General features: G+C 45.2%; 1 protein-coding gene across 1 annotated transcript; it reads right to left on the bottom strand.

Moving 5' to 3' along the window:
- Positions 1–210: 210 nt before the first annotated feature.
- Positions 211–11916, bottom strand: STOML3 (stomatin like 3). Its single transcript, XM_065677160.1, is given in 9 exon segments — positions 211–411; positions 563–697; positions 1699–1902; positions 2664–2746; positions 3878–3950; positions 4752–4855; positions 10704–10782; positions 10890–11239; positions 11538–11916. Coding segments are annotated over 9 exon segments (1608 nt in total).
- Positions 11917–12637: the final 721 nt, after the last annotated feature.

Here is a 12637-nt window from a genome sequence, read left to right as displayed (position 1 = left end):
ATGACTCAGCTGAAACTGGTTAGCACCTGAACTTTGCAAATGCAGTCATAAAATGTTGGAGCTATGTGTGATTATTTAACTATTTTCACTCTTATTTTTGATACAGAGGATCCAAGCATGCTTCTACTTTAATTCTGGTAGTCTGGAACCCTTTGAATCCTGGGAAACCATTTAAATCTCTCTGTCCAAGAAGCTAGCATAGAACAGTCTCTAAGCCCCTTTACTTTTCTGCCCCAAACTCACAAGCATATTTATAGGGAGAGGGAAAACAATGGTGGAATTATTTTTTGCTGCCAATGTTGTTAATGTTTGCAGGTAGCGCAGCTGGAGACCTGCCAGAGACTTGGCCAACACCATGGAGGCCTGCTTGAGGGCTTTAGAAGCATTCATTTCTCCTTCTGCTGCCACAACCTGTGAAGTAAGAGAAGTGGAAATGGCTCTGTGACACTGCCCATTGTGGGGAAACCCCACCTTTACAATGAGGAGAAAAAAAATAAAAGGCACTTGGAGGACTGGGACAAGGATACAAGAGCTTGGTGGTAGACACTGCAGTGGATCTCACCTCAGCTCTTGTCTCTCAAGCAGCCTCTGCTTTGGCTGCCATGGCCCTCTGCATGGCCACAGGAATCCTGACATCTTTGATCTCTATACGGGCCTCTTTGATTCCCCACTGCTCTGTAGCTCTGTTGAGGAGAGCCTTGGGACAAACACACAACCCATCACAAAAGGCACAGCAAGGGCAGAGAGAAAACTATGCCATGTACCCTGCTTCTAGGACAGAATGAAAGTCAGCATGCAAACCTGCATAACAAAAAGATAGAGACCTACCATCCAACGGGTGTAAGTACAGCGGGTACCACAACCTACGAAACTCTTGCTGATCAACACATGACTCCTGTGTGGCTTCTCTACTGCCTCCTAAATTATGATCCCCATCCTTTCTTTAGGTGGGTGCTGGTCGAACTTCTCCCTTTTGCAAAGTAATTCTATGGCAACTTCCTAAACTAGCATGACACAGTAAAAGCACATAACGGCACACTATGAGTGAAAGACACAGCACAGCCCTGTAGCACTGGCATGCTCTTCTGTGCTCAGGCTGCTATGCACTACAGCACTCATGTCACCACCGACCCTAGCTCTGCCCACTGCTTCTCTCCTGGCTAGAGAGGTGTACAGTCTCTCTTTGATTTGACTATGCCTCATCTCTAACTGAAAAAGAGTAAAGCAGGTGTTGGATTTCTCTGCTTCCTTCCCGGCTGCCAAATAAAATAGCAGAACAGATGGCATTTTAAAGCATAAGCCAACTCAGTTCTGTACTGTATGTTGTTAAGACAGGAGATAAAGCCTTGTCTTGATTAAACCTCAATCAAAGGTCTGATCAATACAGAGTTTCCCACGAGCAGCAGACTTTCTCACCACTTGCAGCAGCCCCTGTGAAAAGGCTAAACTGACTTATTCAAGTCACTGGATAATTGCAGTATTTTTTGTTGTTTTTTGATAGGAAATAACTCTTCTACAAGAACCTGGGGAAATACCCTTAGAATAATTCTTTCTGACTCTAGGCAAGCAGATGTATAACTGAAAGAAACATAATGGAAAATTTTATCATTGTTGGAAAGAAAGAGATGTTAGTTCTGATTTGCTACTCCCCAGAACACGTCTCCATGCTTGTCAGTGAATTTTGAGAGCTGGATTTACCTGGGTACTGCATGCAATTTCCTCACGGCCTGCCAGGAGCTCAGCCAAGGTCTGCGTACCCAGAACGTTTCTCAGGGTTGCCTGTGCCAAGAGGAAGGTAGCTGAATGGACATCAGTGACGTTAGCAACAGCGCTGACAGCACTGTGGATCCTGTAGTACAGCACCCCGTCGACTTGGGTAGTAACAGCGTCTTTTGTGAGAATCTGCATTTGAGAAATGTACAGAATTAGAGAAGGATCCAATGACACATCTTTTGCCAAGGAAGGGAAATGTTTTTTTTCCGCTTTGTGAAAAAAAAAGACCCTGATAATGCAAGGAAACCAAGAATTTCTCTTTGTTTCTTTGTCATTCCCCTGAGAAATAACTTTAAGAAAGCCACCCAGCATCACCAAAGTATATACCCTTCAAATAACTCTTCCAATAGTGAGTAAATCTCATAACTTGAATCATTTTCTTCTGCAGTGATGGTTATATGATCATGGTTATAGTCCTCCTTTCTTGTAGAAAGGGTCATTCATGACTTTATACATTACATACAGTTTGGAAAATCTGTGCTACTTCCCCTAAACAAAGTATTTCCAAGAAACTCCAGCAAATTAAAGCAAAAATGAAAAGCAAAGTACAAGAAATTTTGCACTTTGAAATTTGCAACAAAGAAATTCAAAAAATATTTAATCATTCACAGAGGAGTTGTGTCCTTTTGCCAGACAGGTCCCCTGTGCTTCAGCAGCCAGTTTGCCTCAGCAGAGCTCTCATGATGCTCCCCTATCTGTTCCCTCCTCAACATGTTTTGCTTACAAAACTTCTTGAAGGCAGTTTGAAAGTCAGAAAATACAGCAAATAAGCTAAATTCTGTGGTAGTTTACAGGTGTACGACTATAAAACACCTGCATTACTTCTGATCATGCCATGAATCACCTCTACCTTTTATGTCTGTCTTAGATGGCTGCTAGAGAATAGTTACCTCTTGCGGAGGAACGTTACAGGTAACCGTTCTAAGATCAACCTTGACGAACGTATCTGTACATGGAAGTATGAGGATTATACCTGAAAAACAAAAATAATTACATGAAATGCCACTGAAAGCTAACTTTAGAACCAGGTATCCTGCACCAAGCAAACAGATAGAAATATCCACAGGATGGGGAATGTGCCCACCTTATTACTACAACTGTCCTTTCTGCAACAGGATGTGACAACAGTGAAGTTTTCCATTTTCAAATAACTGAGGGAAATGCAGATCTGCAAATAATGTTAATTTATTGGAGCATAATGACCTCGGGCCCTGGACTGGAAATGGGGAGAGTGCAGCTCTGGTCTCAAATCTGCGATGAGACTTCTGACAAAAATTCCTTCCACACCTTTGTTTGGTTTCCCCTTTATAAATCATAAGCCATATGTGTCTCAAGGAAAGACATACCCCAGGCCGATTCCTCCACCGCCTGTAAGCTGCAACATGAGGAACATTGTCCCAGGTTCTAACACATCCTGTGAAGGAGTCTCCACTCTCCCTTCACTGGAGAGGGAGGTTTGACATTGCTATTCTTCTAATCTCAGCACCTTGACTAGGTGCCCAGAGCCATCTAGAAGAGTTCTGCACCTGCCCTAGCTGCCCTTTGGACCACATGGTTGTTATTCAAGAGGAAAAACAGGACCTGAAAAGGACTTTTTCACCTTATTTCAGCTTCCAGTTTGCCCCATTTTATTGCAGAAATGTCGTAACTACACCAACACAAATACCTCATGTTGCTGGGTTTGCTTTGTATTTGTGATATATAATCTGATCCTAAGTGACTGCACCAAACTCTGTATAGATGCAGAGTGTCCCTTTCCTGACACATTCACCATTTTCAGAGCAGAAGACAGCTAAATTGCTGGCAGCAGCAAACAGTGTTGGAAGTGAGGCACATGTAGAGCGAGCGGCTCAGTCACTCAAAAATGTCCTTAGCAGGCCTGAAGACTGCATGTAACCCTCCCTGGTCCCCCATCAGTGTCTGTAGCATGAGCTCAACCTACCATTTGTTGTTCAGCCTACTCAACAGCAAAGCTGCACCTGGTATCAAAGTCCTCAACGTTCTGAGGTGCTTCATGGACCTCTGCAATTCTTGATGTGGTCAGAGTGCATCATAACAACATAAAACCAGTGCATCTTAAGAGAATAAAATTACATGCACTCACCTGGTCCCTTTGCTTTCTTAGACAGTATACGGCCCAGACGAAATACAACAGCACATTCATACTCTCTGATAACCTAGGAAAATGTTTTAAGTTTAGAATTTTGCAACTAATTCTATTCCCACTCTCTGGTCTGATTTTTTTTTTACTCTTTGGCATCCATACTATATGCGAAAAAAAGTAGAGATAGTATTGGAACCAATAAAATTGCAAAACAGTCTGCATCTTACATCTTCGCACCTCTTGCTTTGCTGAAAAAACTCAGACCCTGCTCTCAAATAGGTTACAAAACAGACAAAATACAAAAGAATTGCCACTCGGATGATGAGGCTATCCACAACTCTCTCAACATCAGTACTACACTCAGAGGCATATGCCTCACCTCAGGTAACCCAGCTAATTGCTTCAGTTAGTGTATCAGGACTCCTCAAGGCCTGGTGTCCAGGGCAATCATCCTGGTAACTCATCCCTGAAAACTGATTTAAATTACTCATGTCTTGAAAGGGCATTTTGTGGCTTTAGGTTATAGAGCTGCTCAATGCAGGGACCCATGTGCCCATGTAACTCATGTTAATCACTAGCAGCACCAAATATGAGTTCTTCAGAAAAGTTTTTAGATTTATTCCTTCCAGCAAGGAAGTTTAACTAATGATGAAAGGTGAGACTGGAAGAAATCAAATGAATAAATTGCGGTGATATAGAAAGTCAGTGGAAGAACATGGATCCCAGTCCTAGTCCACATCTTCACTAGAAACAGTTATGATTTCCAAAAAGTGAATGTGAAGTGTCTTGTCTTAACAAAATCAATAAATCAATTAACATAAGTAACAGCAGTAATAATTGTGTTCTTTGTGTGCCTCAAATCCCACTAGCTTACCTTCACACATGCCCAGATGGAAATAGGAAAGGTAATAAGCACCAGAAGGAATGAAAAGGAAACCAGGATCCGGCCACAGACACCAATTCCTTCCCATCTGTCAGCTATGAAAAAAATAAGGAAGAGCAGCAATGAATGCTAATTTTGAAGAGAGTTATCTGAAGGCTGTAGATCTAGCCCAGTGAAATCATGAGGGACTGCAAAATCCACAGAAACTCACTCCCTCTTCCTCCCTTTCATCGCTCACAGAAAGCTACGAAAGGCCTAACCAAACATCCAACTTCATGGCCCTTCTGTGCATAAGAATAAAAGGGTCAGAAAGTGCATTTTGCACCGGGAAAGAGAAGAAAAATGAAAGGCACTGCTACGGGCTGTGGAGGAGAAATAAATTATCAGGTGGAATATCCATGGCTATGAATCTGTGTCTGCTTGCCGTGGTCAGATAAAAAAGATTTAATTAGTATGAAACAGGTAATAAGGAAAATGAGGGGAACTCCTGCTGCCTTTAGATGGGCATTTTGGGGAACACTGATGGACCAGTTCATTCACTGGACCAGAAGCTTCAAAACCAGTACTTGTCAAAATGCATGCTCATGCATTTTGAGCAGTTCTCCCACTGCATTCAGCTTGTCTCCTCCCAAAACTTCATTATAATGAAATCTCACTCAAATCAAAATCAAAATAATTTCATTATTTTAGTGCCTGAAGGGAAGGCACTGGTGAGTGTTTAAATACTAAAAGCATTAGGAGGCTCTTTGTAAAGAAAGGGTTATCAGGAGCAGCTGCTGTTTGAAGAGAAGAGCAGCTGGAGCTGCTGAGGCCCTCAAAGAAGAGGCACAAAAGAGGGCAAGTAGTGAAACAGGACAGTCCTGTACCACAACAAAGTGCTGTAAGGTCAATTCAGTATTGCTAAATGCAGAAATGTCTTGGATCAGGAAAGTCATAAGAAAAGCAGAAGCAGCAGGGATGTAGGCTGGGCCAGCTCCAAGGGCTGCCTGGCTGCCAGGTTTGGGCCAGAAGAGGATTTTTGCAGGTGTGATCATCAAGACATAGGAAGCCGAATGCCACAGCTTCTTTCACAACACAAGGACAGAGGGACAAAGGCTCAGAGGTCTCCTGAGAAAACATCCCCCATGCTGATAAAATGGAAAGATGCAGCGTGCTTTGGTTATGTTACTTCATAGGCATAGTTTAGCACTGGGAATTTCTGACATCAAATAAAATTAATATGCAGATAGAAACTGGTAAATAGAAAACAACTCATTTTATACCTTGTGAGAAAAAATCTTGTCACCACAGTGAAACATGGTGAGGCTGCCTGATTTGTAAGGCACAAGCTAACAGACAGGCAGAGCAGGACTGACAGGTTTGTGAGAAACCCCCCAGCAGCCCTGTAGGACAAGACACAGGCAGCCCTCCTGTAGCTCCTTCCTCTATAGATACCTCTGTGCATAGCTGGTCTGTGCCTGCTGGTAATGTTCACTGCAAATCTGGGTGTTACCACCAAGCCCTTTGCTGCTTGTGGTTTTGACCATCCTAATTTTGAGAGCCCTGCTGCAGATTTAATGACTCACACATAAATATGTTTGTGTTCAAGACCTAGTTAAAAAAACCCACCATAAATGTTCTCCGATTATCCTGAAGTTTCAAACCATTTAGCCACAAGACAAATGACAGACCCTAGAAAAACACAATAATGTAGAATAAGGACACTTGTAAGATTCTAATCCCAGGCACAGCTACAGATTGGGCAAAGAAGAGATTCAGAGCGGCCCTGCGGAGAAGGACTTGAGGGTGCTGGTCGATGAGAAAATGAACATGAGCTGGCAGTGTGCACTCGCAGCCCAGAAAGCCAACCGTATCCTGGGCTGCATCAAGAGGAGCGTGACCAGCAGGTCAAAGGAGGCAATCCTGCCCCTCTACTCTGCTCTCGTGAGACCTCACCTGGAGTACTGTGTGCAGTTCTGGTGTCCTCAACATAAAAAGGACACGGAAGTGTTGGAACAAATACAGAGGAGGGCCACGAGGATGATCAGGGGACTGGAGCACCTCCCGAATGAACATAGGCTGAGGAAGTAGGGGCTGTTCAGCCTGGAGAAGAGAAGGCTGCGTGGAGACCTCATAGCATTACAAATCTCTCCATCTGATGCTCTTTGAAGATGGATGCAAGTCTTTCCTTTCCTCCTGCTGAGAGTATTTCAAGACCCTGACAACGGGAGACCAGGAATCCTACCTTCGCAAGACTGTGTAAGGCACAGCATTGATGAGGTGGTCTGTGGCACTTTGATGTGATGCTGCTATGAGATGTGGGCATAGAAGCACTGGAGCATCCTGACATATCAACATCATTTTTTTTCCTCAAACAGAGGCTTTTGTTGATCTGAAGGATTAGCCAAATCCCACTCCAGCCTCTGTTTCACAGACTTGATGACACTGGGGACCAGTCCCTGAGGGGCACAGGGTAGCTTGCAGCAGTGAATTCCAAGCCTTACGCTAACAAATGGAAGAAAAGCACAGCCACATCTCCATAGGCTACTATTTCGAAGAAAGTAGTAGCTGGTATTTATGTTGCTTTCTTGCCAGGATCATTTTGGTACCATTAGAAACATAAGAAAAAAATACATCAATGAAAAGAGACACTTGATAGCCCAGTAAATATTCTTTCAACCTTTTGTTACAAACAGCAGAGAATAAATGGAGCACGTTTATAAGGCAGATAAAATCATCAACAGTATCTCTTACCTCTGCCCCCAGTTTCCTCTCTCCAGATGCTTTACCTCATTCTGTCTGATCATATGCCTTTATAGGATATGTGCCAGGAAAAGGCTATTGACTCATGCTACCATTTCAAGCAGTCCTCAGCAGGAGGTCCAGCCAGATGCGAAGTGCAGGTAAGCCAGCTGTTAGAGACCTAGCGTGCTGTCAAATGGAAAATTTCCTTCCATATTACCCACCCCACCCCTTCCCCCCGGAAGTCAAAATATACATCACAGTATGATGGGGTTTGTACTTCATATTACCAGTTCCGAGCCTGGGAGCAGTGGATCTTTGTACAACTGTTAGGACATAAGAGTGCTCTTCTGTGCTGGGTGATCTCCCTCTGACAGTGCCCAGCGGTGGAATTTTAGGGAAGAAAAAGGAAATAATAACAAATACAAAAATATCCCAAGAAACCGTGAATCATTGTTCCGTACTCACTGTCTCTGTAACATTTAGGATTTAATGCACCTCTGCATTAGGCTGAAGAGCAGAAGAGTCTTATCTTTTTAATCTCTCCTCATTGGGAAAATATTCCTTATCTTTTGTTATACTTTTTTGTCATTTGCTGTCTCATTAAGTTTGATTACATGCCTTTTTGGAAGGGAATTTAAGAGGGAGAAATTCAGAAATTAATATATATTAAAGAACTGAGAACATGATGCACGGATCCAGAATTCCTCTTGTCTTCCATGGTAACCGAGTTAAAGCTTTTGCTACAAAAGAGTCAAAAAGATGCGAGGGATGACAATTTTTACATCTGCTTTTCTAGTTGCACTAGTTTAATGGGAGCACTTTAGTTTGTGCAGCTACAGATTCATGCTTTACATGTAAACTTACACTCAGAAACCTTGTATCATGAAAATGCAGGAGAGAGCAGGAATCCAGTACATGGCCATGAAATGAAATGAAATAAGCCGCATCATTTAAGAACCTTCCAGCTGTTTCTTTCATTTCTACTGGAAGTCAGTGATTACTTAACAAAACAACACTAGTGCAGGTTAATTCTGAATGGATTATCTCTTGAGATAAATAATAAAAAACAAACTGAATCACTTAAGAGTAATTTACTGAAGAGCTTTTAAAGCTAAAGCATTCAGGGGTAGAAGCTGAATACTTTGGTGTCGAAGCTGAGTCATTTTTTCAAAAGACAGTGAGGATGTGTTAAAAAAACATGACTCCATCCCTGGCAGTGTTCAAGGCCAGGTTGGATGGAGCCTTGGGTGGGATGGTTTAGTGTGAGGTGTCCCTGCCCATGGCAGGGGGATTGGAACTAGATGATCTTGAGGTCCTTTCCAACCCTAACTGTTCTATGATTCTATGATTTCCAGAGCAACCTTACAGACACGTGGGCCAAAGAGCATGGCATTGAGTGGGTATATTACTTCCCCTACCATGCACCAGCCTCTGGGAAAATTGAATGGTACAATGGGCTGTTAAAAACTACACTGAGAGCAATGGGTGGTGGGACTTCCAAACATTGGGATACACACTTAGCAAAGGCCACCTCATTGGTCAACACCAGAGGATCTGCGTACAGGGCTGGCCCAGCCCAGTCAGAACTCACATACTGTAGAGGGGGATAAAGTTCCTGTGGTGCACACAAAGAATTTGCTGGGGAAGACAGTCTGGGTTATTCCTGCTTCAGCTAAAGGCAAACCCGCTCATGGCATTGCTTTTGCTCAGGGACCTGGCTATACTTGATGAGTAATGTGGGAAGATGGGGAAGTCCTATATGGACCTCAAGGGGATTTGATTTTAGGGGAAAACAGCCAATGAACTCAGTTGTATGCTGTTGCCTGCTCTGTAGCACTTTTGTAGCCCACCAGCTGGATGTATTCAGGTCACCAGTGACTGGCCCTGCCTTCCCTCCTACCATCATCCGAAAAAAAATGAACTTTGATGAAACCCGACGAGCCCAGCAGTGACCGGACGAGTTCTGCAGTGTCATCAGCAGGCAACAATCCAACACTGCTGTTGTGGTTTAAGCACAGATGGCAACCAAGAACCATGCAGCCGCTCTCTCACTCCTCCACATCCTCTCCCCGCTCCCGGAGGCATGGGGAGAAGAATTAAAAGATGCAGCTCCCATGGGATGAGACAAGAGCAGTCCAGCATCCAAGGCACAACACAGAACCACCACTGCCACCACCACCAGCAACAGTGATAAGGGGAATAACAAGGGAAGAGAACACAACCGCTCACCACCCACCGACCAACACACAGCCCTACCCAAGCAGTGATCTGGGCCTTCCAGGTAACTGCCCCCAGTTTATATACTGGGCATGACGTGTTCCATACCAAAGAGGTATGGAATACCTCTTTGGCTAGTTTGGGTCATGTGTCCTGTCCCTGCTTCCTCCCAGCTTCCCCTCCTCCCTGGCAGAGCATGGGACTCAGAAAAGTCCTTGGTCAGAGTAAACATTACTGAGCAACAACTAAAAACATCAGTGTTATCACCATTGTTCCTGTTGCCTTTGGGTGGCGTAGCGACCTATCTCAGGAACGGCACGGCGACCAACCCCAGGCCGCTCGGTCCATCTGCTCACAGACACCAATGTGGTGGACGGCAAATGGCCTTTATTGATAGGTGACACAGCATTATATACCCTAAGTTTACAACATCACTTCCGTCTACTTACATCACAAACCAAGTGTTATTGGCTCTAGGGAGAGGGGCCTTATCTTCTTATCTTTCCGTACAACACGACATCTTCTGACCGCCAAACCCTAACTACCACATTTCCCCCCTCCCTATGCTCAACTAAATAAGCCAAAATATAAAAGTATAACAGCATGCACCATAATCTCGTAATAACAATAAAATTAACTAAATTCTAATAAGTTCTAAAAAACGTATATCATTATCTACTTATCTTGAGGTATGTATCACAAACAAACTTGAATATAGAACATAAGGCACGTAGAACAAGAGGTACCCAGAGGGTAACTAGGATCAGTGGGGTATAATTGGAGATGGCGAAAGGAGACTTCGAATAAGAACATTTTTAAAGCATTTGTCAGCGTTCTATCAGCATAATATCGACTCGTTCTAGCTGGCTCTTGACAAACGACATAAGGTTGTTCAGGACACAGGGTCCAAAGATCAGTGCCATCACGATCATTGCAATAGGCTCCACCAGGGTAGATATCAGGGTGTTCAACCATGGTGAATGGTTGAACCATGTTTCATACCACCCTTGGATTCTGTCGAGCTGTCATTCTTTCTTGCCAACGGAGAATACAGGTTACAGGGGAGGCCAAAGATAAGATCCTGCGGATAAAAGCTCACAATTTTCATTAGTTTTATTTTGAAGGTCTGATTTAATGGACTTAAGCAGACACCACTTAACTCTACCATCCTTCTTAACTGCAACATACCCTCGCCCTGTCAAAGATCATTCTACAAGTTTGTTTTATATTGAACAGGAGTATATCATCTCCCCCAAAAACACCATCTATGAGAGTGGAGACCATGGCAGAATTAAGCCCTTTGTCCGCAATTGCCTTAACAATCGCTTGTATATCCTTAGGGTCTATTGGCGAGTGGACCCTCTGTCCCCCATCTGCCACCCGGACCGGGAACGCTAGTTTGGCTGATGGGGTCCAGTCAACGCACGCAATCTTTATTTCCCTCCAGTCCGTGAGGGGGAGTTCTCCCCCTTTATCCGTCTTCGTTTCCTCCGCCTCTAAGCTTGGATCGGTTGTGACCCACTCGTCCCAGCGGGTACCTGATTCAGAGTCAGAGCTCGACTGCTCACTGCCGGCTTTTTTGTCGGGCTCCGGCCCCGCCCGCTTTCCTTGCGGGCGGGCCGCTCCCCCACTCTTGGTTCGCCCCGCCCTCTACCCGGCGGGGTGTTTGCTGTGCAGGGACATCGCTCCCGGCGGCCGCTCCGATCGGCTCTCTGCCCTGCACTCACACTCTCCTCCTTTTTCCGGATGCCCCCCCAGTTCTCTCCTTCCCATTCTCCTCCCCTTCCCGGCTGCATGCGCAGGGTAATGGTAGCGCTTCCTCCTTTTTCCCGCCACGGGCATCTTCGCCCCGCCCTCCGCCTTTCTGCTCGGCGCCATCTTGGGGCGCGTATGGCGGCGGTCTAGCCCAGACGGCCCCAGACTCCGCTTTCTCTGCGGCGCCCCTGGCCTCCTCGGCCAGCCCGCCCCAAAAAGATTTATCTAGTTTCTGTCCCTCCGTTAGCGTATCGGGACCCATATCGGGATCCGATCGAGGGGACATGTCGCCCTCTTGCTGATATTTGGGCGCAATACAATCAGCACCATCTGGGGGGTGCAAAGTCAGCGTGGCCGCCCCGACTCCCAATTTCGGGGTGGCCAACAAACAGTTCTGTGCCACTTTCCAGGTCTCCTCTCTTGTATAGCCTTTTTCAGAGCCTGTACGACTTTCCCTCATGACTTAAGATTTTTCCCACAACCCGAAGACATCGTTTCTTCGGCTAACGCTTCAGTACATTTATCCCACACTTCGGGGTGGAGAATATCCAGCGGCTGGGCAATAACCCCAGCTTGCAAAAGCCTCGCAACTGCGAGAGTAAAATCTTTAGGTTTACAATCAATACCCCACTGACTATGTAACTGTGATACGACCTTCACAAGGGCTTTCATCGTCCTTGCGGGTCCTTCTCCCTTCTCCTCGCCGGGCTGGTCCAGCCGCTCCGGCCGCCATTCACCCGTCCAGGCGATTCCCGAAGCCCTGCTTCCCGGGTTTCGGCACCACTTGTTGCCTTTGGGTGGCGTAGCGACCTATCTCAGGAACGGCACGGTGACCAACCCCAGGCCGCTCGATCCATCTACTCACAGACACCAATGTGGTGGACGGCAAATGGCCTTTATTGATAGGTGACACAGCATTATATACCCTAAGTTTACAATGTCACTTCCATCTACTTACATCACAAACCAAGTGTTACTGGCTCTAGGGAGAGGGGCCTTATCTTCTTATCTTTCCGTACAACACGACATCTTCCGACCGCCGAACCCTAACTACCACATGTTCCCAGGCTGAAAGCCAAAACTACAGCACTGCACCAGCTACTAAGAAGGAGAAAAAAGACTGCTACTGCTAAACCCAGGACAGTATCCACCTCTTACCCCATACCATTCACCTCATACTC

Source organism: Lathamus discolor, chromosome 4, assembly GCF_037157495.1.
Source record: "Lathamus discolor isolate bLatDis1 chromosome 4, bLatDis1.hap1, whole genome shotgun sequence".
Taxonomy (NCBI): domain Eukaryota; kingdom Metazoa; phylum Chordata; class Aves; order Psittaciformes; family Psittacidae; genus Lathamus; species Lathamus discolor.
Note: the sequence above shows the minus strand (reverse complement) of the source record. Positions and strands in the feature narration are given on the sequence as shown.